The sequence below is a fragment of the Grampus griseus genome (assembly GCF_964374135.1).
Source record: "Grampus griseus genome assembly, chromosome: 16".
Lineage (NCBI taxonomy): Eukaryota > Metazoa > Chordata > Mammalia > Artiodactyla > Delphinidae > Grampus > Grampus griseus.
In genome coordinates this window covers 21,615,953-21,638,165 of record NC_139010.1, presented here as the reverse complement: position 1 = coordinate 21,638,165, position 22,213 = coordinate 21,615,953, and the positions used below count along the sequence as shown (strand labels likewise).

The window sequence follows — 22,213 nt, the reverse complement described above, 5'->3', positions numbered from 1 at the left end:
GGAGGGATGGTCATTGGCAACAGCTCCCCTTCTGAGAGATTTCTTCTACTTTTCTCTCATGTACGTGGAACTAACACAACTTGCATTTCCCAGCGCAACTCCTAACTTAGGATCTCTTGCCTGACTTCTGTGGTCCACTCTTTATGGACATCAAACAGTTCATTCACTCAAGGTCTACCCTTTGCCTTGTAAACACTTAGCACTCTACACCCTGTCCAAGTAAATGCTCAGTAAATGTTAATTAGTTGCCATTAGTGATTTGCTGTTCTGCATGTTAAGCAGAATCTTTCCTTGGGGATCTTCCTACTGCCTTTGTGAAATTGTTGATAGCCATAAAAATTTCACAGTTCTTCTGAGAAAGCTCCATTGTCTTAGACAAAGGTATTTTTCTCCCCCAAATCTATAATTATTATGGATTTATTATCCTACAGTTGTTATAGGAAGAGAGACAGTGCTTTTTTTTCATGTAGCTACATCATTTAACCCTTTGAAAATATATTAATTCTAATGTAATCCAAAACTAGAGTAAGTGTCTGCTGGTTTTAAAAAATATTCTAAAATACAATTTTCACAGAAGGCAAGTTACAAATTCCCTGTCTGATAGCTAGTCATATCTTTATTACAGAGATTATTAAATTGAGGGAGTTGACCAGAAACTTTGGAGCCATTCGTAATCACTGACATTGTTAATGAAACATTTCAAGATATTGTGATCTTTAAGGACTCAATATTATATAAATACAATGCATTAATTTTCCAACTCAGTTTTAAATTTCATAAAATATCTGCTGATTAGAGTAATTGCCTGATTGTCATTTATAAGCTTACACATAATCTAATTTAAAAGAACTAATTGTAGTAGAATGTTATACTTGTTTAATAACTTAAGGTGTGAGGGCAAGAACAGTTAATGCAAATGGAGAAAATTGGACATCAAACTCATTTTTTATTCTCCTTGCTCTATTAATCTGTTACCCACTGGCATAATCAGTGATCTAACTTGGTTTAATTACCATGAAGTCTACAATTCAGCTAATCAAAATTTCTCATGAGTTCTTCCAACAAAGTAGAAAACCTTTTATAATTTTGTAATTATGAAAATACATGATGTACAATGTTGTTTGTACACATGCATAAACATTCCAATAGTGCAATTTCTTTGAGGGAAAAATACAGTACTATCACTTATAATCTGACCTCTGGGCTAAGTACAATTTAAGAAAAAGATAGTCATTTTTGAGAGCAAGAGAGCTATTGGTCGATGATTTTTTTTCTTGGATGTTTAGCTTGCTTTAGTGTTGTAAGTGACATTCATACAGTCTTAGATATTATGATTTCAGAGACTGTGCAAAAATACATATAAAAGAAATTTTGTAATTACTGAGACTGTAAAAATAGGAAATAACAAGAACTATTTCTTGGGAAAAAAAAAAAAACCTGAATTTTTTATTTCTCCTCAGCTCCGTAAGGCTATTATAGATCATGTGTCAGACTCCTTTTTGGATACGACAGTCCCACTTTTGGTTCTCATTGAAGCTGCCAAGAATGGCCGGGAAAAGGAAATAAAAGAATATGCTGCGATATTTCGTGAACACACCAGCAGGCTTGTAGAGGTGAGTGTGCTAGAACTGTAACTACTCTAAATCCAGGAGAATAGGGCTCTCGTTCTGCATTTATAGCTGAATTGGATTCAAATAAAAACTTTTGTCCACTTATAGCAAATGAAGCAGAGTTGGGCCAAAGTACTATGAAGGTATGTATGTCAAATTGTATAAACTGTCCCCCATTGGCTTGGAAAAGGAGCAAGTTATTTAGAAAGAATTATGAAAATATGATGGATATATTTTCTTAATGTGTATTTTTTTCAGAGCTACACACACACATACACAAACCTGGTTAAACACAGGTTTTATCCTTACAAATACTTTCTTCCTATTCTAACTTAAAAGTATTAGATGCTTTCTCTCATGCCACTTTATTGTTTCTCTCCCATCTTTTCATGGTTGTTACTCCTTCAGCCTTTCAAATCATATTCAACTATGAAACATGACTATAGGACATGAATGTAGGGTATACAGGGATAGAGAAACACAGAATAATTAAGTAGGGATAGTGGATTTGTCCATGTCCCAGTAGAGGCAAGAGGAGATGATAAAACTGTAATTTCCTCCTGCTTGGAAACTGGAAACATGGAAATGCCCCATGATTTGGGGGGCAGGGGGGCATATTGCTGAAGGAGCTATGAAGTGCTGCGTGATTCCTAGAAGACAGGTAGTGGAATTTACTGTCTTATGGACATCAATAATACAGCCACGGTATAAGAGAAAGCCTGAATGGAAGAATTCCTAACCTCAGTAAAGTGACAGTACTCGCAAGTCCAGGAAACACTGGAAGGAAGGGGAAAATGTGGTTGACCAGATCCTTGTACTAGACCGATACCCTGCTGGTACCCATCAGTGTGACTCTATCAGTTGTTTATGGCTTGTCTCCGTACTCATTGTCAGTGCTATGTGCTATGCTGATTATTAAATGTTTTGACTGCCACACCTTCCTATATAGGCCATGAATTCTGTGATGAAATATGTGTTTGGGGGCCCAAATTGCTTGTAAAACTTGTGTTAGAAATAGTCCCCACTTGAATTAGAAACGTTGTATAGTAAACGTTCTATACGACGTTTACTGAAGTTGAGGACTTTTCCAACATCTTTAATGTGGATCAACTGGGAAGGAAGTTTCCGATGTAGCTAGCACTTCCACCGGGTCCCAGTCTTCACATCTAGAAAATAAGAGTGGATAGATAGATGATTACTAAGAATTTCAGCCCTAAAACTGCCCCACCTACGACTTTGGAATCTTTGAACTTGCCAAGAACTCTGTGAGACAGGGCAGCTGATGTAATTCCCATTGGCCTTACGTGGAAATAAAAATACAAAACCTAAAACAAGCTAATGAGAGTCGAAGCTGATGTCCAGGTTTACCGTGTTTAACTAATTAATTCAACTATTTATTACTTATCTGGTTTTATTTATTCCTTCTTGTACTCATTCCTCAAATATTTACTAACTATTCCCAAAGGAAAACGTTAAAAATTAAAAGAGAGCAGAACAGAGGAGCAGGTCGTTAAAGGCACCTAACTAAGTGTGGCTCCTAGATATCATCAATCTTTTGTCTAGAGATGTGTTTTCTAAGCTGAAGGAGCACCAGATTATGAAAATAACTTTTTTGGTGAAATATTCTGAAAGTAAAAGTTGGTTTGTGCTAATAACGTTGGATCCTTATGCCTATTTTTCAGTTTAGTTTCTAATGAAACATAAATCTCATGAGGTGCTCAATAAAGGACTCCTTGATCCCACGATTCTGGGGAAGAAGTTCTATTTCTCCTCTTGGAGATTTTACGTATCTGAAAAATCCAGATATAAAGAATTCTCTTTAAGTCAGAATTTCCCCAAATCAATTTATCTAAAGTTCTCTTTCTTTCATGATGCTTATTAGTAAGGCACTGCCTTCCAGAAACACTTGAGAATACTACCTTATTTTATTACCAAATGACAGTTTATTGCTATGTAGATAGAGCTCTAAGAATCTATTTTAAATGTTTAAGGATTTTGAAAATTCTGTAGTTCATGTGAATCTGAAACAATAACAGATTTTGGAATTTTGAGCTACTAGGGGACTGAGAATGGGTCTTATTTAACTCTTGGTTCCCTTAACACATTATGAGATTATGCTGGCTTTGGAGTCTTCCAGTTCTCACTCTGATATTACTTAGAAACTTGTCTTCAGTTCCAGTAAGCTTTTACTAGTTAACAAACCATCCCCAAACTTAGTGCTTAGAATAATCATTTATTATTCTCTTACTGATCTGCAGGTTGACTGAGCAGAGCTGGGCAGTTCTCATGTAGGGTCTCTTTCATGTGCTGGTTGTCAAATACTGGCTGGGGATGGAACCCTTCAAAGGTTTGATTTGGCTAGACAAGCAAGATGGTACATTCACATGGAAAGTGCATGCTAGCTGTCATCTGGGAGCTTAGCTGTGGTTGTCAACTGGAGCACCAGCCAATAAATACGTGGCCTTTCCATGTGGCTTCAGCTTCTCAGAGCATAGTTTCTGAGTTCTGAAATGAAAAGTCCCAAGAGCAAGCCAGAAATAGGAAGTAGAGCTGACATTCTCTTAAGGCCTGGGCCCAGCAATTGGCAGGGTACAGCTTCCGCTGTACTTTATTGATCAAAGCGACCACAGAGCCTGCCCAAACACAAGGAGAGAAGAGGCAGCAGGAGACTCCACGTCTCACTGGAAGGAGCACAGAGTATTTGTGGCCACCTTTACACGTCTCTTCTTAGGGCTTCATTTGCTTTAGCTGTAAAGTGAAGGTTAAACAAGATAATGTCTAAGGTCACTACCAGTTTCTAAAATTGTAAGATCTGAGAAATACTTGTTACAGTTGAGAGACTCCTAGCTCTTTAAGAGATATAGGCATATTAAGTATACTGCTCAAACACTAGGTTGTTTATATATATCAAGAAGGAAAAAACAAAGGGCTGCATTTAAGTCCCAGGAAAATTCTTTTTTGAAAGGAGCTGTCTAACCAAAGCAAGAGAGAAAATCATCATTAATTTACTACAAACATTGAGATAGGAGTGTCAGGGGCAGAGTTTGAGGAAATAAGAGAACTGAAATATATCAGTTTCAGAGGACATTGTGAGTTCACTTTGTATGGATTGGTTACCAGTCTTCCATGTCCCTTTTCCTTACCACCCCCCTACACAGACAAGCACATATACCCATCTTATTCCCAAGCTGGGTTATTTGACATAGCAGCGCAGATTCGATACTAAATGACTTCAAGAAAAAGCTATTTTCAATGTGTTTGGGTTTTGATGCCTCAACTATGTTTGTCAGAGAAATTTAAAATCTAAAAGTGAACTTGTTGAAGTAAGACATAAGTGGGAAAAAAAATAGTCTATTTTTAAAGAATTCCTATCAGATCTTTGAAGAAAAAGTCCATGCTGTTAAAGGAATGCTTTAGATAATGGTTAACTTGTAACTTTTACGAAAGGAATAATAAAAAGTCGAACTGAACACAAAGCAAAATCACAAAGCCTTAAGAAATTCTGTGAGTAATAATTAGAAAACAAAAAGGATTTGGAGTATTGGTGAAAGAAATGAGAATGAGGAAAAAAGTGGCCAATAAATAGGGCCTGAACATTCCCATTCTCTAGTGAAGTCATGTCTATTTTATTACCATGTAGTAAGTTTAGCATAAAGTGACCATGGGTGAAATGATGGTTATAAAACCCTGGGCAGTACCAATAACTGGAGAACTTAGATCCTTGTAGCTAATTTTATTTTACTTATGTTGAATTAAGTAACTGTTATGCAAAGCTTTTCCTACTTTGAACATCCAAGTTAGTCTGTATTTTTGGATCCACCAAGGCACAATAAGAATGAGACGCAGGAGTCGAGGTTGGCCTTTTAAAAATTAAGCTCACATAGTGATTAGCAATTAATGACTAATGTGCTTACGGAATGGTGCTCCCCAGTACTTTGATGTTGCACTGATGGTGTCTTAGGGCACCATTAACTCTACTGGTTTCCACCAATAATACCTATTAAACAAGAAGTTTAAAATATTAATTTTATCTTAAAAAGAAAAATATTCAGTGATTCTAGAGGGTAAGGATTTTATTTTTTATCGCTTTAAGCTTCCTCTCATAGCAAAGTCTATAAGCTAGTTCTCAATAGATGGGTCTTAAATGAAGAAACACATTCATCACACTCGCTCAGTTTTCTTCCTCTCTAAAAAGTTGACTCTGAGGATTCCAGTAACTGGACTTGACATATATGCCTGATCCCAATTATTTGAGTACCTCCCTACTCTGTTGTACAAAGATACTTTAAAATAATACTACACAGTGATATAAGCAAATGGCTTTGCCATTAGTTATCAAAAGCAGACAGACACTATAAACCCTGCTCCACATCTCCTTCAGGAGTTTGTGACAATTTGATAACATCTTTAAAGAACTTTACCCACTTCAGAGATAAAGTTTGTAGCTTTAATGTGGTAATGTAACTATTATTCAGAAGAATGCCATTATATATTCAATAAAGACATTGTTTTTATAATGGCTATTAAATATTTCTCTAAAACTAATTTTTAAAAACCCCACTATTATTTCTGAATCATATTACAGTTTGTTCTCAGCAAGTCAATTCATGTTGAACACTACAGTTGCTACCAATTAAATGATAAAATCTCCTGTTTGTTCCATGGATTTTATCATATTAATTATCATTAAGCCTGCCAGTGTTAATGATCAAGACCTGGAAATTTCCTGTGAATTAGTGAAGTTTCTCTATGTGAAAAGCCAGCTTTGTCAGTGCTTTGACTTATTCATCAAAAATTCATCTGTCTTGATGTACCTTATTTTAGTAAGTTTCATGGGAGCCTTTCATCAAAAAGGAAAAAGTGGGTGGACATTTAATTATAATACTTCCCTCCAACCTACAAAGCTGATTGTTCCCACTCACAAAATGGCAAGCCAGATTTAGCAAAGCCCCAGTGCCAAGAGAGAAGACGTTAGAGGGGGACTCTTGCTGTTTGCAAGAAGTGCTCATTGCTATCAGCTCTTCTAATATCGTTGCGTTTTGACAGAATGCTGTTCAAATGTCACGCATTGCTTTAATTGATCATCTGTTATCAAATAAGGATATGTTTGGTTATAAATAAATCAAGCTTTTAGAGACCCAGCCCATTCTTCCTTCCTTCTCGTACTCGACAAGAAAAAAAAAAAATGGGAAAAGAAAAAAAAAGAACAAACCCATATTTACGCTTGTACACAAACCAACAACTGTTCTACACAAACCAACAACTGTTCTCAGTGAGCATCTTGGCAGCTCTCCTCTTTTGCTGGGGAAAGGATATTATAGCTAAGTCAGAAATGGTTTTGCTTATATAGAATAGAGCACACAGGTGTGACTGCCCACTCCCTGGATTAGAAACTGCTCAGCATTTTAATCTTCTTTTAGTTAAAAGACATGATGAACATGATTCTTCAAAGCCTAGCGTGAAAGCACAGGGAGTGACCTTTCCATGTTTTAGAGGTTTCTTTATAAATTTTCTATTCATGGTCTTTGGAATACAGGGAAAGTTCAGTGATACAATTATAGACAAGTCAGAGACTTTCCATAGTCAAGTGTAGTTTATTTTTGAATGGAATATCAGTGTTTTGGAATTAAGAGAAAGAAAACTATATGGGATTAGAGTAGTTTGGAAATTCAGCATGAAGTAAGCAATATTTACATTAAACCTTAAAAACTAGGCAGGACTTGGATATGAAAAACTAGAACTCCAAGTGGAGATAACAGCATGAATAAAGAATAAAATGAAATCTAGATTTAAACTGGCTGGAGCATGAAGTGGGATAGCAGTACTTGATGAAGAGCCTTGAATATTTGAATGCTAGGGTGAAGAAGTTAGATTTCATCTTATAGAACTGGGTCCAGTAATGGATTTGGAAAGCAGCAGTTGCTTCTCAGCAGGGAAGGATCTCAAGGGAAGCCATATTGTGTGGAGGCTATTTTGCATCAGAACATAAAAATTTCTAACCCCCCAAAATTGATTCGAATCTCGTGAACATAAGCTGGCATTTTAAAATGACTGGATTTAAAACCTATTTATTATCCTACAATAAATGGAGAAAAGAAAACTAGTTTTAATAATGAAATTGGAGCAGAAAACAAGTGTCCCAGAACTTAATGGCACTAGATTGATGTTATACAATAGAAATAGAAGGCAGGCCACATATATAATGTTAAAATATTCTAGTAGCCATACTAAAAAGAGTAAAAATAAACAGGTGAACTAATTTTAATATGTTTTATTTAATCCAGTATACTCCAAATATTATCATTTTGACATGTAATCAATATAAAAACTATTAATGAGATGTCTTACATTTTTTGGTACTAAGTCTTAGAAATCTGGTATAGATTTTATACTTACAGCCTATTTTAATCTAGACTAGCCACATTTTAAGGGCATAATAGCCATAAGTGGCTCACAGCTCTGTTTTAGATAGTGCAGTTCTAGACAGGTGATTGGCAAGATGAGGACAAGAGTGTATTCATTCATTCATACAGTCATTCATTTAACAAACATGTCTTCAGTGCCTATCATGTGCCATGTACTGTGCTGGACTCTGGGACTCTAGAGCCTTTGTTTTTGTTTCTCTGGCCTGATATACAGTAAGCACAACATTCAATAAATCATTGTTGAATGAATTAGTATAAGAAATGAAGTAGAATGTCCGTTAATCCTATAGGAGATCTTAAAAATGGTAACACTGTGACTTACTGAGTAAAGTGTGAAATATGGAGACTTTCTTGATGTTCTTGGGAAAGTGACTTAGTGTCTCTTGTATCTGTCCTGTAAAAGGCATACTCCATTGTAAAGTGAAGGTAACAGTAAGATTAGGTTGACACGTTAAAATACCAAGTGCCACGTGATGTGGACATCATTGTTCGGTGAATATTACTCTTCTTCCCTTTCCTCTCTTTAACATGTGTTCTTTTTTTTTTTTTCAATCTGGAAAGAGGTTACTTGAATCTCCAATACCCCTGATAAGCAATGAAAATTTCCTCTTAAAAAATTCATTTTAGAGCCTCCCTGGTGGCGCAGTGGTTGAGAGTCCGCCTGCCGATGCAGGGGACACGGGTTCCTGCCCCGGTCCAGGAAGATCCCACATGCCGCGGAGTGGCTGGGCCCGTGAGCCATGGCCGCTGAGCCTGCGCGTCCGGAGCCTGTGCTTCGCAATGGGAGAGGCCGTAACAGTGAGAGGCCCGCGTACTGAAAAAAAAAAAAAAAAAAAAAAAAAAAATTATTTTATAAGGTGATGTCAAATATACTGTAGTTGTTGGACCTTTGTATGCAACTTCCAAATACAGATAAAAGTGTTTTTCAGGAACATTAACAGGCAATAAAACGACACGTGCAAAAAAATCTCCTGCCGAAATTGTGTACCCAACATTTTGATATGTAATTAATTAACGTGTAAAACTTCTCTGAAACTGAAAACTTCCCCATATTACGCTTCATGATGGTATTTGGCCAAAAGTTAACAAGCAAACATGCTGACAGTTACTGATGAATAATCCCAGGCCTAGAAGCCAAACTTTTTTTTTACATCACCAGTCTGATTATGCAAGTTGGAGCTAATCTATTTCTTTTAATCAATTCACTCAATTAAAAACAAAAATAGCGAGTCCCTGCAATGTGATCTATAGAGCTCATTTATGCAGAGCCCTACTGTTGAGAACTGGTTTCATTTTTGTCTTTTGTGTCTTAAAACATATGAGTTCTACTCCCCTGCTTAGGTGACTTTAGCAAATTACTCAGCCTCTATGGAATTCAATTTAATGATCTGTAAATGGAAAGTAAAGGATTAAATAATCTTCTCTCTTCCTGACATTCAAAATTCTAGAAACTAAAGAGAAGAGTTCTTCTATTTGTTTTATATGTGTAGATAACTTGGGTGAAGGAGGCTGGCTAAATAAAAGTATTGGAAGAGTGGTTATTTTATGGATTTCATAGCATAAAAGTAACTTTTTTTAGTAATAAGAGAAAAACAAGGGAAGAAAATATAGGAAAATAAATAAAAGATTTAGTAATCTGTACCAGCATCATACAAAGAGCTTTATACTCATTACCTCATATCATCAGTGCTCACAATGTGATTGAGAAAAATATTTTTATTACCATTTTGCTGATAAGGAAACCCTGCCTGAGAGAAATGAAGCAACTAGCCTAATGTCACACATCTAATAAATGACAGAGTAGGGAATCAGCTTGTTTCTATCAGTGGCAGAAATTAAAGGAATAGAGGAAGCCCAATAAATTTAAAAATGGAAAGTGAGCCCAAGCTTTACTTGTTTCATTCCATGATGGAGAGAGGAAAAACCTTTCTGAATGCTTTTAGACAAGAGACCTGCTATTAAGTGGATCAAGCTGCAAAAGTTCCAAGAGTGGATTTCATTTTTTTCTAAGAATCTCTGATCTTATTCTACCGTCCTTAGCTAGAGAAGCAGAAAGTCAGAAGCACACATTTATGCCCTTGAAATCCTTCTGCATTCGGCCATTCTTCGTAACTCTTGGGTAACTGCATAGCTAATGCTTAGTGGTTAGTCCGGGATGTACGACCTAAGTGAGATCAGGCATCATCTTCTGATGAAATAGTACAAGGAGTCCATTTTTAAGGTGATTGTTTGGAACTTGAAATATATTTTGCCTTATAATCAGTGTTATTTATACTATTTAGCTCCCTTAGTCCACAAAGGCCTATTAAATTAAAAATTGCAGAGCATTTTATTAGAAGTGTTCTTCCTAACCTAAAATGCATTTAGGGGTTCCCCTTCACTCATCCCTTTTATAACCTTGTGTGCAGAGCATTCCTAAGGTAGGGGCAGAAAATTCAAATGTTTACAGCAGGGGACAGACAAGTAATGAATGTAAACGCTCCGTAGATGGGCCTCTGATGAAATGGAGAACATAAACTGAGTTGAAAGGATTGACCTCAACTTATCTTTTTTTTTTTTTTTTTGGCGGTACATGGGCCTCTCACTGTTGTGGCCTGTCCTGTTGCGGAGCACAGGCTCCGGACGCGCAGGCTCAGCGGCCATGGCTCATGGGCCTAGCCACTCCGCGGCATGTGGGATCTTCCCAGACCGGGGCACGAACCTGTGTCCCCTGCATCGGCAGGCGGCCTCTCAACCACTGCGCCACCAGGGAAGCCCCCTCAAATTATCTTTGGTCAATTATTGTTGTGTATGAAAGCAGGCCCTGTGTTCTCAGGCATTACAATTTCTTAAAAGAACTCATAAATATAGATTTTAATGTAAAATTCTTTTGATTTCTAGGTGTAGACAACTAAATCAGTTTAAAACAAAATAAAAACAAAACCACAATTTCATCATTTGTACCAATACATAATGCCAAGGACCACTAGTTTTTTCAGTCTCTGCTCTGAGGTCAAGTTATGAAAGACAAGCTTCCCCAAGATGAATTTTTGAAGGAGCTGTAGATAAGATCTGGAGGATGTCCTGATAGTAAGAATCAGGTATTGAAGCTAGCTATGGAAGGGAGGTTGGTTTGGGTAAGTAGGCTCCTTCCAATTTTCTTTCCTGTAGTGGTTAACTTTGAAATAGGAGGTGAATTGCAAAGGGTTAAGAACCCAGAGAAGATCAGCTATTTCCTCTTATCTCCTCTGCTGCTTGGAAGCAATTCTAGGGTAGGAATGGGGAGAGAGAAAGGGGGATCTTGCCAAAGGATATTTCATATATATGTTAGACCAAGTTAAAGCTATAGCTGTGTATGTTCAGAAAATTCCTTTCGTGAGAAATCAATTACACTTGGAACTTTCTTCACAATGGAAGTGTTACATTTGATACTTTTAAAAGAAATGCTCTCATTAGTGGCAAAGTCAAATTTATTCTGCATTCGTTTGATCACTTTGTCTAAAGTATAAGGAGCATGAAAAGAGACTTGGGTTTTCTAAATCATTCTTTGACATTTTTGTGAAATTATTCATGGTGTGCCAAAATAAAAGCAGAACATCCTCAGAGGGTTTGACTTTTGTGCTTTGAGTCAGTCTGGTAAATGACTGCTACAAATTCCCTTTGTCCTCCCCATATCTTTCTTTCACTTTAACTCTCCCTCTCACTCTTTCCCTGCAATCGTTGGTATAGTCAAATTATTAATCGAAGTGTCAAAGGAGAACATTTAGTTGCTTTAATTTGCCTTTGCTAGCAACATGATGTCTAAAGAGTTTGCATTATATTTGCAAAAAGCCACCTATTCCTCAAATAAATATTTTTCAAGACAGGAGCTGTACTGGTGCTGGGGATTCAATCACAGACAGAGAAAAGATAGACTCTGCCCTATTGGAGCTTACCATCTAAGAGAAAGTAAAGAAAAGTAAATTGCAATTGTGTTTGGATGTGATAGATGATGTTAGGGATGAACTACTGGGTCCTGTTGGGGACATTTGTGGTTATTGGCTTGGTTTAGGATAAAAATATTACAATTTTGACAAATTGGCTTAAAGCTGTAAATTTAAAAGGGCTGTTGGTTTAAAAGTCGAATTAGGCAAAGGAGAAGGGGAAAGAGGGCTATTTTAGAGACAGAAGGACTGGTACATTTAATGTGCCAGAAATGAAGAGTACAGATTTCTCATATGGTACAGACAGTTATATGATACATGCATGTTTAACTTTGTAAGAAACTGTCAATTTTTTTTTTCCCAAAATGGCTAGACTACGTTGCATTCCTCCAGCCATGTATATGTGCTCCAGTTGCTCCATATCCTTGCCAGTACTTGGTACTGTCAAAGTTTTTGTTTTTGTTTTTACCATTCTAATGTATGTAGTATTATTTTATTATGCTTTTAATTTGCCTTTCCCTAATTACTAATGATGTTGAATATCTTTTTTATGACAAAATTATCAAGATATAATTCATATACCATACAGTTCACCTATTTAAAGTATACATTTCAGTGATTTTTAGAATGTTCACAGAGTTTTGCAGCCATCACACTTATTTTTAAAGCATTTTATCTCACCTAAACTAGGCAATCACTAATTTACTTCTTGTCTCTATACATTTGCCTATTCTGGATGTTACATGTAAATGGAATCATGTGTCATGTGGTCTTTTGTGACTGGCTACTTTCACTTAGCATAATGTTTTCAAGGTTAATCATGTGTAGCATGTATCAGTACTTCATTCTTTTTATGGCCAATTCTATGTATGGGTATATCATGTTTTAGTTATCCATTCATAAGTTGATGGGCGTCTGGGCTGTTTCCAGTTTTTGGCTATTATTAATAATTCTGATGAACATTTTGTACAGGTTTTTGTGTGAGTGTATGTTTTTATTTCTCTTGGGTATATACCTAGTGGAATTCCTGGGTCATATGATAACCCTATATTAAATATTTGAGAAAATGCGGGACTCTTTCAGATGGTACCAAGCTGTACCATTTTACATTCCCACCAGCAGTGTGTGAGCATTTCAGTTCTCCTCTTCCTTGTCAACACTTGTTATTGTTTGCCTTTGATTATATTCATTCTAGTGTATACGTCTCATTGTGGCTTTGATTTGCATTTCCCTGATGGCTAACTATGTTGTACGTAATTTCATGTGCTTTTTGCCTACTTGTATATCTTTTCTAGATAAATATTTAGATCTTTTTTTAATTTTTTAAAATTTTTATTTATTTTTGGCTGCATTGGGTCTTCCTTGCTGTGCGCGGGCTTTCTCTAGTTGTGGCGAGCAGTGGCTACTCTTTGTTGCAGTGTGTGGGCTTCTCATTGCGGTGGTTTCTCTTGTTGCGGATCATGGGCTGTAGGTGCACAGGCTTCAGTAGTTGTGGCTCGCGGGCTCTAGAGCACAGGCTCAGTACTTGTGACGCATGGGCTTAGTTGTTCCGCAGCATGTGGGATCTTCTTGGACCAGGCCTCGAACCTGTGTCCCCTGCATTGGCAGGCAGATACTTAACCACTGTGCCACCAGGGAAGTCCTAGTTTAAATCTTTGATTCATTTTACAAGTTGGATTGTTTGTCTTTTTATTATCAAGATATAATAGTTCTTTATATATTTTAGAGGCAAGTCTCTTTCAGATATGTGATTTGCAAATTTTCCTCCCATTTTGTGTGTTGTCTTTTCATTCCTTGATGGTATTGTTTGAAGCACAAAAGTTTTAAATATCAATGAAGTGCTATTTACCTCTTTTTTCTTTTGTTCCTTGTGTTTTTGGTTTCATATCTAAGAAACCATTGAAAATCAAGAGTTATGAAGATTTGCTCTTATGTTTTCTTCTAAGAGTTTTATACTTTTAGCTCTTACATTTTTTTTTTTTTTTTTTTGCGCTACGCGGGCCTCTCACTGCTGCGGCCTCTCCCGTCGGGGAGCACAGGCTCCGGACGTGCAGGCCCAGCGGCCATGGCCCACGGGCCCAGCCGCTCCATGTCACATGGGATCCTCCCGGACCGGGGCATGAACCCGTGTCCCCTGCATTGGCAGGTGGATTCTCAACCACTGTGCCACCAGGGAAGCCCTAGCTCTTACATTTAGGTCTTTGATCAGGTTTGAGTTAGCTTTTGTTTATGGTGTTACATATTCAAAAAGAATCTAGTTTTATTATTTTTCATGTGATATCCATTAGTCTCAGCACCATTTGTTGAAAAGGCTACTATTTTCCAATTGAATCCTGTAAATCAGTAGACTGTAAGTTTGAGTGTTTATTTCTTGACTCAGTTCTATTCCATTGATCTATATGTCTATTATTATGTCAGTACCACTTGTCTTGATTACTATAGCTTTGTTATACGTTTTAAAGTCAGAAAATGTGAGTCCAACTTTGTTCTTCTTTTTCAAGATAGTTTTGGCTATAATGAGTCCCTTGAATTTCCATATGAATTTTCGGGTAAGTATGTCATTTCTGAGAAAAAAAATCTGGAATTTTGATAGGGATTGTGTTGAATCTATAGATCAGTTTGGGGAATATTTCCATTTTAACAATGTTAAGCTTCTGATTCACATATGAAATGTCTTTCCATTTATTTAGAACTGCTTTAATTTATTTCAACATTTTGTGGTTTTCAGCATATAAGTTTGCACTTCTTTTCTTATTTAATTCCTGACATTTTATTCTTCCTGATGCTATTGTAAATGTTATTGTTTCTTGTTTTCATTTTTAGGTTCTTTTTTGCAGTATATGGAAGTGCAATTTTTTGTATATTGATCTTGTATCCTGCAACTTGCTGACTTTATTAGTTTTAATAGTTTGCATATGTTTGTGTATACTGCTTAATATTTTCTATATATAAGATCATGTCATCTGAGAATGTAATTATATGTCTTCATTTCAAATATGGATGGCTTTAATTTCATTTTCATGCGGAATTCCCCAAGCATTTTTTTATGCTATTTTCCATTTGTATATCTTCTTTAGGGAAGTGCCTGTTCAAACATTTTACCTATTTTTTAATTGAGTTGTTTATTTACTTATTTTTGTATTGTTTAAAAGTGTTTTATATATTTTGAATACAAGTCCTTCGTTTATGTAAGTCATAAATGTTTTCTGTTATATCTGTGGCTTGTCTTGTTAATATCTTCATAGTATCTAGGGCAGAAATTTAAAATTTGAAAAGTCAAAATTATCAATATTAGTAAATATGGATCACGCGTTTGTGTTTTATATAAGAAACTTTTGCTTAACGCAGAGTTACAAAGATTTTCTCATATGTTTTCTTCTAGAAGTTTTATACTGTTTAGTTTTTGTTTTTTTCTTTTCCGGTACGCGGGCCTCTCACTGTTGTGGCCTCTCCCATCGTGGAGCACAGGCTCCGGATGCACAGGCTCAGCGGCCATGGCTCACGGGCCTAGCCGCTCTATGGCATATGGGATCTTCCTGGACCGGGGCACGAACCTCTGTCCCCTGCATTGGCAGGCGGACTCTCAACCACTGCGCCACCAGGGAAGCCCTACTGTTTAGTTTTTACACTTGAGTTTTTATTCCATTTTGAGTTAATTTTTCTATATGGTGCAAGGTAGGGGTAAAGGTTTGTTTATGTGTGTATGTATTTATTGCATACGGTTGTCCAGTTGTTTCAGCATCATTTCTCCATTGAATCATGTTTGTACTTTTGTTAAATATCAATTAACCTATATTGTGGGTATACCTCTGGTTTATCCGTTCTATTCCATTGCTCTATGTGTCTACCTTTCACCAATACCACAATGTCTTTAAAACTGTAGTGTTGGGCTTCCTTGGTGGTGCAGTGGTTGAGAGTCCGCCTGCCGATGCAGGGGACACAGGTTTGTGCCCCGGTCCGGGGAGATCCCACATGCCGCGGAGCGGCTAGGCCCGTGAGCCATGGCCGCTGAGCCTGCGTGTCCGAAGCCTGCACTCCACAATGGGAGAGGCCACAACAGTGAGAGGCCCGCATACCGCAAAAAAACAAGCAAACAAAAAACTGTAGCCTTATAGTAAGCCTTGAAATCAGGTGTTGTGAGTCCTCTAATACTGTTCTTTTAAAAAATTGTTTCAGCTACTTTAATTCCTTTGTCTTTCTGTGTAAAATTTGGTACAATACCTACAAAACTGTAGCTGGGATTAAGATTGTAATTGCATGAATCTATAGATCAGTATACAAGGAATTGACATCTTGATAATATTCAGTCCTCCAATTCTTGAACATGATATATCTCTCTAATTGTTTACACTATCTTTGAGTTTTTTCATCAGTATTTGTAGTTTCCAGCATCCAAACATTTTTAGTTACTAACTATTTAAATAATAAAGCAAATTTAACTTATTTCATACATTAAACAAATCCATTTTAAGATTTTCTACTTACTTTGTTAATTTATGGGGCGGGGGGGGTTGGTGTGTATTTTGTGTGAATGCCAGGAAACTTGCCTATTAATTAGCTGGCCTTACTTGGAAACTAATGTAAGTAAAAAGTTTGGTGCTGCTTTTAATACTAAAACTTGTAAGAATCCTAGAAGGCACTGAAGACTAATGTAGTGGGAAAGAACACAGAATCAGACAAACAAATCCTGACTTCAATATCGTGTGAACTTGAGCAGCTTATTTAGCCTCTCTGGGCTTCAAATCTCTCCTTAGGAAGATGGATATAATAGCATACTTATTCATAAAGATTTTGTGAGAATTAAATGAAGTAGCACAAGTAAAGCCTTTATGATAATGTCTGACAATGCAGTAACGTTGCAATAAACATTAGCCTAAAAAATCTCAGGGAAGAAAGGTGCAAATAAAACTGTTTTTGTTCACAGATGACAAAATTGTCTATGTAGAAAATCTGAAATAATGGACAAAAATCTGCTGGAACTAATAAGTGATTATAGGAAGGTTGATTATAGCAAAGTTAACATACAAAATTTAATCACTTTTCTATAGCCAGCAGTGACCAAGTAGAATTAGAAATTAAAAACACATTATCATTACATAGGAGCACCTAAATATATAAAGCAAATATTAACAGACCTGAAGGGAGAAATAGACAGAAGTACAATAATAGGAGGGGACTTTCCCTTTCACCACACTTTAAACAGTGGATAGATCATCTAGACAGAAAATCAATAAGGAAACATTAGACTTAAACTATGCATTAGGCAAGACGTATCTAACAGATATATGCAGAAAATTCCATCTAATAGCAGCAGAATTCACATTCTTCTCCAACATGCATGGAACATCCTCCAGGATAGATCATATATTAGGCACAAAACAAGTCTCAGTAAATTTAAGAAGACTGAAATTATATCAGGCATGTTTTCTGACCACAAGGGTTTGAACTAGAAATCAATTATAGGGAGAAAACTGGAAAATTTACAAACATTTATACAAATTGAACAAAAAGAATAAACAACATTCTTCTGAACAACCAATGAGTCAGAGAAGAAATCAAAAGATAAACAAACACATATCTTAAGACAAATGAAAACAGAAATACAATATACCAAAATTTATGGGATGTAGAAAAAGCAGTTCTAAAAAGGAAGTATAAAGCAATAAAGTATAAAGTAAGAGACAAGAAGGATCTCAAATAAACAACCTAACTTTACATCTCAGGTGACTAGAAAAAGAATAACAAACTAGAGACAAGAAGGATCTCAAATAAACAACCTAACTTTACATCTCAGGTAACTAGAAAAAGAATAACAAACTAAGTCCAAAGTTAGCAGAAGGAAGGAAATAACCAAAGGTCACAGTAGAAATCAATGAAAGCGAGACCATGAAAAGAATAGAAAAGATCAAAGAAACTAAGAGCTGTTTCTTTAAAAGATAAACAAAATAGACAAATCCTTAACTAGACTCACCAAGAAAAAAGTGTGGACTCAAATACATAAAATTATAAATGAAAGAAGAGACATTACAACTGATACCACACAAATACAAAGAAGTGTAAGAGACTACTATGAACAATTATATGCCAAAAATTGGACAACCTAGAAGAATAGATATATTCTAGAAAGATACAACCTACCAAGACCAAATCATGAAGAAATAAGGTGATTGAATCAGTATCAAAAACCTCCCAAAAAGAAAAATTCAGTACCAGATAGCTTCACTGGTGAATTCTACCAAATATTTAAAGAATTAATACTATTCCTTCTTACATCTTCCAAAAAATAAAGGAAAAGAGCATTCATTTTATGAGGCCAGCATTACCCTGATACCAAAGCCAGACAAAGACACTATTAGAAAAAAAAAAAAAAAAATTACAGGCTAATATCCCTGATGAATTTTTGAGAACAAAAATTCTCAAGAAAATATTAACAAACCTAACTCAACAGTACAGTAATAGGATTGTACACTATGATTAAGTGGGATTTATTTAAGGATTGCAAGGATGGTTCAGCATCTACAAATCAATCAGTGTGATACACCACATTAATGAAATGAGGGATAAAAATCATGATCATGTCAGTAGATGCAAAAAAAGCATTTGACAAAATTCAACATTACTTAATCATAAAACCTCTCAACAAACTGGTGTAGAGGGAACATACTTCCCCATAATAAAGGCTATATATGATAGGCCCACAGTGGTGAAACACTGAAAGCTTTTTCCTCTAAGACCAGGAACGAGACAAGAATGCCCACTTCTGCCATGTTTCTTCAACATAGTACTGGAAGTCCTACCCAGAGCAGTCAGGCAAGGAAAATAAATGAAAGCCATACAAATTGGAAATGAAAAAGTAAAATTGTTTCTATTTGCAGATTACATGATATTATACATGGAAACCATAAAGATTCCATCAATATCTGTTATAATTAATTAACAAATAAAGTTTCAGTAAATAAAATCAATATACAAGAATTGGTTGCATTTCTATGCACCACCAATGAAAGAGAAATTAAGAAAATAATCATATTTATAAGAGCATCAAAAAGAATATAATAATTAGGGGTAAATTTAACCAGGGAGGTGAAAGATTTGTATACTGAAAATTATAAGACATTGATGAAAGAAATTGAAGAAGACACAAATAAATGGAAAGAGATTTTGTACTTATGGATTGGAAGACTTAATATTGTTGAAATTTCCATGCTACTCAAGCAGTCTATGAACTCAATTCAATGTCTATCAAAATTTTAATGGCATCTTTCACAGAAATAAGCAAAACAATCCCCAAAGTTGTATGGAACTACAAAGACCTCTAATAATAACCAAAGCAATCTTGATGAAGAACAGAGCTGGAGGCATCACACTTCCTGATTTCAAACTATATTACAAAAAACATCATGATATTGGCATGAAAACAGGCACGTAGATAAATGAAATAGAGTAGAGATCCCAGAAATAAACCCACACATTTATAGATAATTAATTTAAGTAAAAGTAGCCAAGAATAATAAAATGGGGAAAGACAGTCTCTTCAATAAATGGGTTAAGAAAACTGGACAGCCACATGAAAAAGAATGAAAATGGACCACTATCTTATACCACAAACAAAAATTAAAATGGATTAAAGATTTGAACGTAAGACCTGAAACCATAAAACTGTTAGAAGAAAACATAGGCAGTAAACAACTTGACATCAGTCTCGGTGATGCTTTTTGAATTTGACAGCAAAAATAAAGGCAAAAAAAGGAAAAATATACAAGTGGGACTACATCAAAGTAAAAAAACTTTTGCACAGCAAAGGAAACTGTCAAGAAAATGAAAAGGCAACCTACCAAATGGGATAAAATATTTGCAAATATGGTCTTTTTAACAAATGGTGTTAGGGCAACTGGACATCCACATGCAAAAAAATGAATCTAGCACAGCCCCTATAACTTACACAAGATTATCTCAAAATGAATCATAGACCTATATATAAAATGTTAAACTATAAAACTCCTAGAAGATAACATTGGAGAAAGCCTAGATGATCTTGGTTAAGGTAATGCCTTTTTAGATACAAAACCAAAAGAACCATCCATGAAAGAAACAACTGATAAGCTGAACTTCATTAAAATTAAAAACTTCTGCTCTGCAAAAGGCAACATTGAGAATAAAACAAGGCACAGACTTGGAGGAAATATTTGCAAGAGACATATCTGATAAACGACTGTTATCTAAAATGTACAAAGAATCCCTAAAGCTCAGCAATAACAAGACAAAAAACCCTATTAAAAATGGGCAAAAGGGCGAAAGAACTGAGCAGACACCTAACCAAAGAACACAGATAGATGGCAAGTGAGCAAATGAAAATATGTTCAACGTCATATGTTAGTAGGGAATTGTCATTTAAAACAACAATGAGATACCATTACACATCTATTAGAGGGGCCAAAATCCAAAGCAGAAGCAACAACAAATGCTGCCTATGATGTGGAGCAATAGGAACTCACATACATTGCTTGTGTGAATACAAAATAGTACAGAAATTTTGGAAGACAGTAGGCAGTTTCTCACAAAAGTAAACATACTCCTTTACCATACCATCCAGCAGTCCTGTTCCTTGGTGTTTACCCAAAGGAGTTAAAAACTTATGTCCACACAAAAACCTGCACGTGAATTTTTCTAGCAGCCTTATTCAAAATTGCCAAAACTTGGAAACAGCCAAGATCTTCTGCTGTTAGTGAATGGATAAATTAACTCTGGTGCATCCAGACAAACATTGGAATATTATTCAGCACTAAAGAGGAATGAGCTACCAAGCCATGAAAGACATGGAGGAAACTTAAATTCTTATTGCTAAGTGAAATAAGCCAATCTGAAAAGCTACATACTATATGATTTCAAGTGTATGGTATTCTAAAGGAGGCAAAACTACAGACACAATAAAAAGATCAGGGGTTGGGGGAAAGAATGAATAGGCAGAGCACAGAGGACTTTTAGGGCAGTGAAAATACTCTGTATGACACCATAATGCCTGATGCATGTCATTATACATTTGTCCAAATTCATAGAATGTAAAACACCATGAGTGAGCCATAATGTAAACTATGTTTTACATTATGATTTGTATTTGATATGATATGTCAATGAAGGTTCATCAGGTGTAACAAATGTACCACTCTGGTGGGGGATGTTGATAGTGGGAGAGGCTATGCATGTGTGGGGATAGGGGTTATATGGGGAATCTCTGCACTTTCCATTCAGTTTTGCTGTGAGCCTAAAATTGTTGTAAAAAATAACTTTATTATTTTATGGATTATTTTATTAATTTTAAAAGTCCCAGGTAAAAATGAAAATATGGTAGTATAAAAAAGAAATTCTAAGGTAATATCTCACTTTAAAATGTCTTTTATTAGTGAACTTTTTCATTTATCTCTGATTAACGGTCGATTAATATTATTTCATTGTTTTTGTGTAAACACTATAGCCAGAATCTCCAGGGTATTAATTAGATAGGAGTTGTAATACATCTATCAAGTAGCAGCACATAAGATACAAAATACACCTAGGAAAGCATCCACAAGGGGACATTTACACTCAAAGTGGCAGATTTATCTGATTTCAAAAATTCAACACTTTTTTGTTTTTTAAATTTTTTAATTTAATTTTTATTTTGTGTTGGAATATAGTTGATTTACAATGTTGTGTTAGTTTCAGGTATACAGCAAAGTGTTTCAGTTATACGTATACACATATCCATGCTTTTTCACATTCTTTTCCCACATAGGTTATTACAGAATATTGAGTAGAGTTCCCTGTGCTATACAGTAGGTCCTTGTTATTTTATATATAGTAGTGTGTGTATGTTAATCTCAAATTCCTAATTTATCCTTTCCCTCACTGTTCCCCTTTGATAACCATAAGTTTGTTTCTGAAGTCTGAGTCTGTTTCTGTTTTGTAAATAAGTTCATTTGTATCATTTTTTTAAAATTCCACATATAAGTGATATCATATGATATTTGTCTTTCTCTGTCTGATTTACTTCACTTAATATGGTTATCTAGGTTCATCCATGTTGCTGCAAATGCCATTATTTCATTTTTTTTTATGGCTGAGGAATATTTCAGTTTTTATATGTACCATATCTTGTTTGTCTGTTCCTCTTTTGATGGACATTTGTGTTGTTTCCATGTCTTGGCTGTTGTAAATAGTGCTGCAGTGAATACTGCGGTGCATGTATCTCTTCAAATTATGGTTTTCTTCAGATATATGCCCAGGAGTGAGGTTGCTG

The 22,213-nt window shown here is 35.6% G+C and overlaps 1 protein-coding gene across 1 annotated transcript in view; it reads left to right on the top strand.

Moving 5' to 3' along the window:
• Window positions 1-22,213, top strand: part of CTNNA3 (catenin alpha 3) — a 1,586,247-nt gene that overhangs the window by 856,001 nt on the left and 708,033 nt on the right. The window contains exon 10 of the mRNA XM_082673107.1: window positions 1,461-1,613. Coding sequence (XP_082529233.1) covers window positions 1,461-1,613 — 153 coding nt within the window. The remainder of the gene's footprint in view (window positions 1-1,460; window positions 1,614-22,213) is intronic.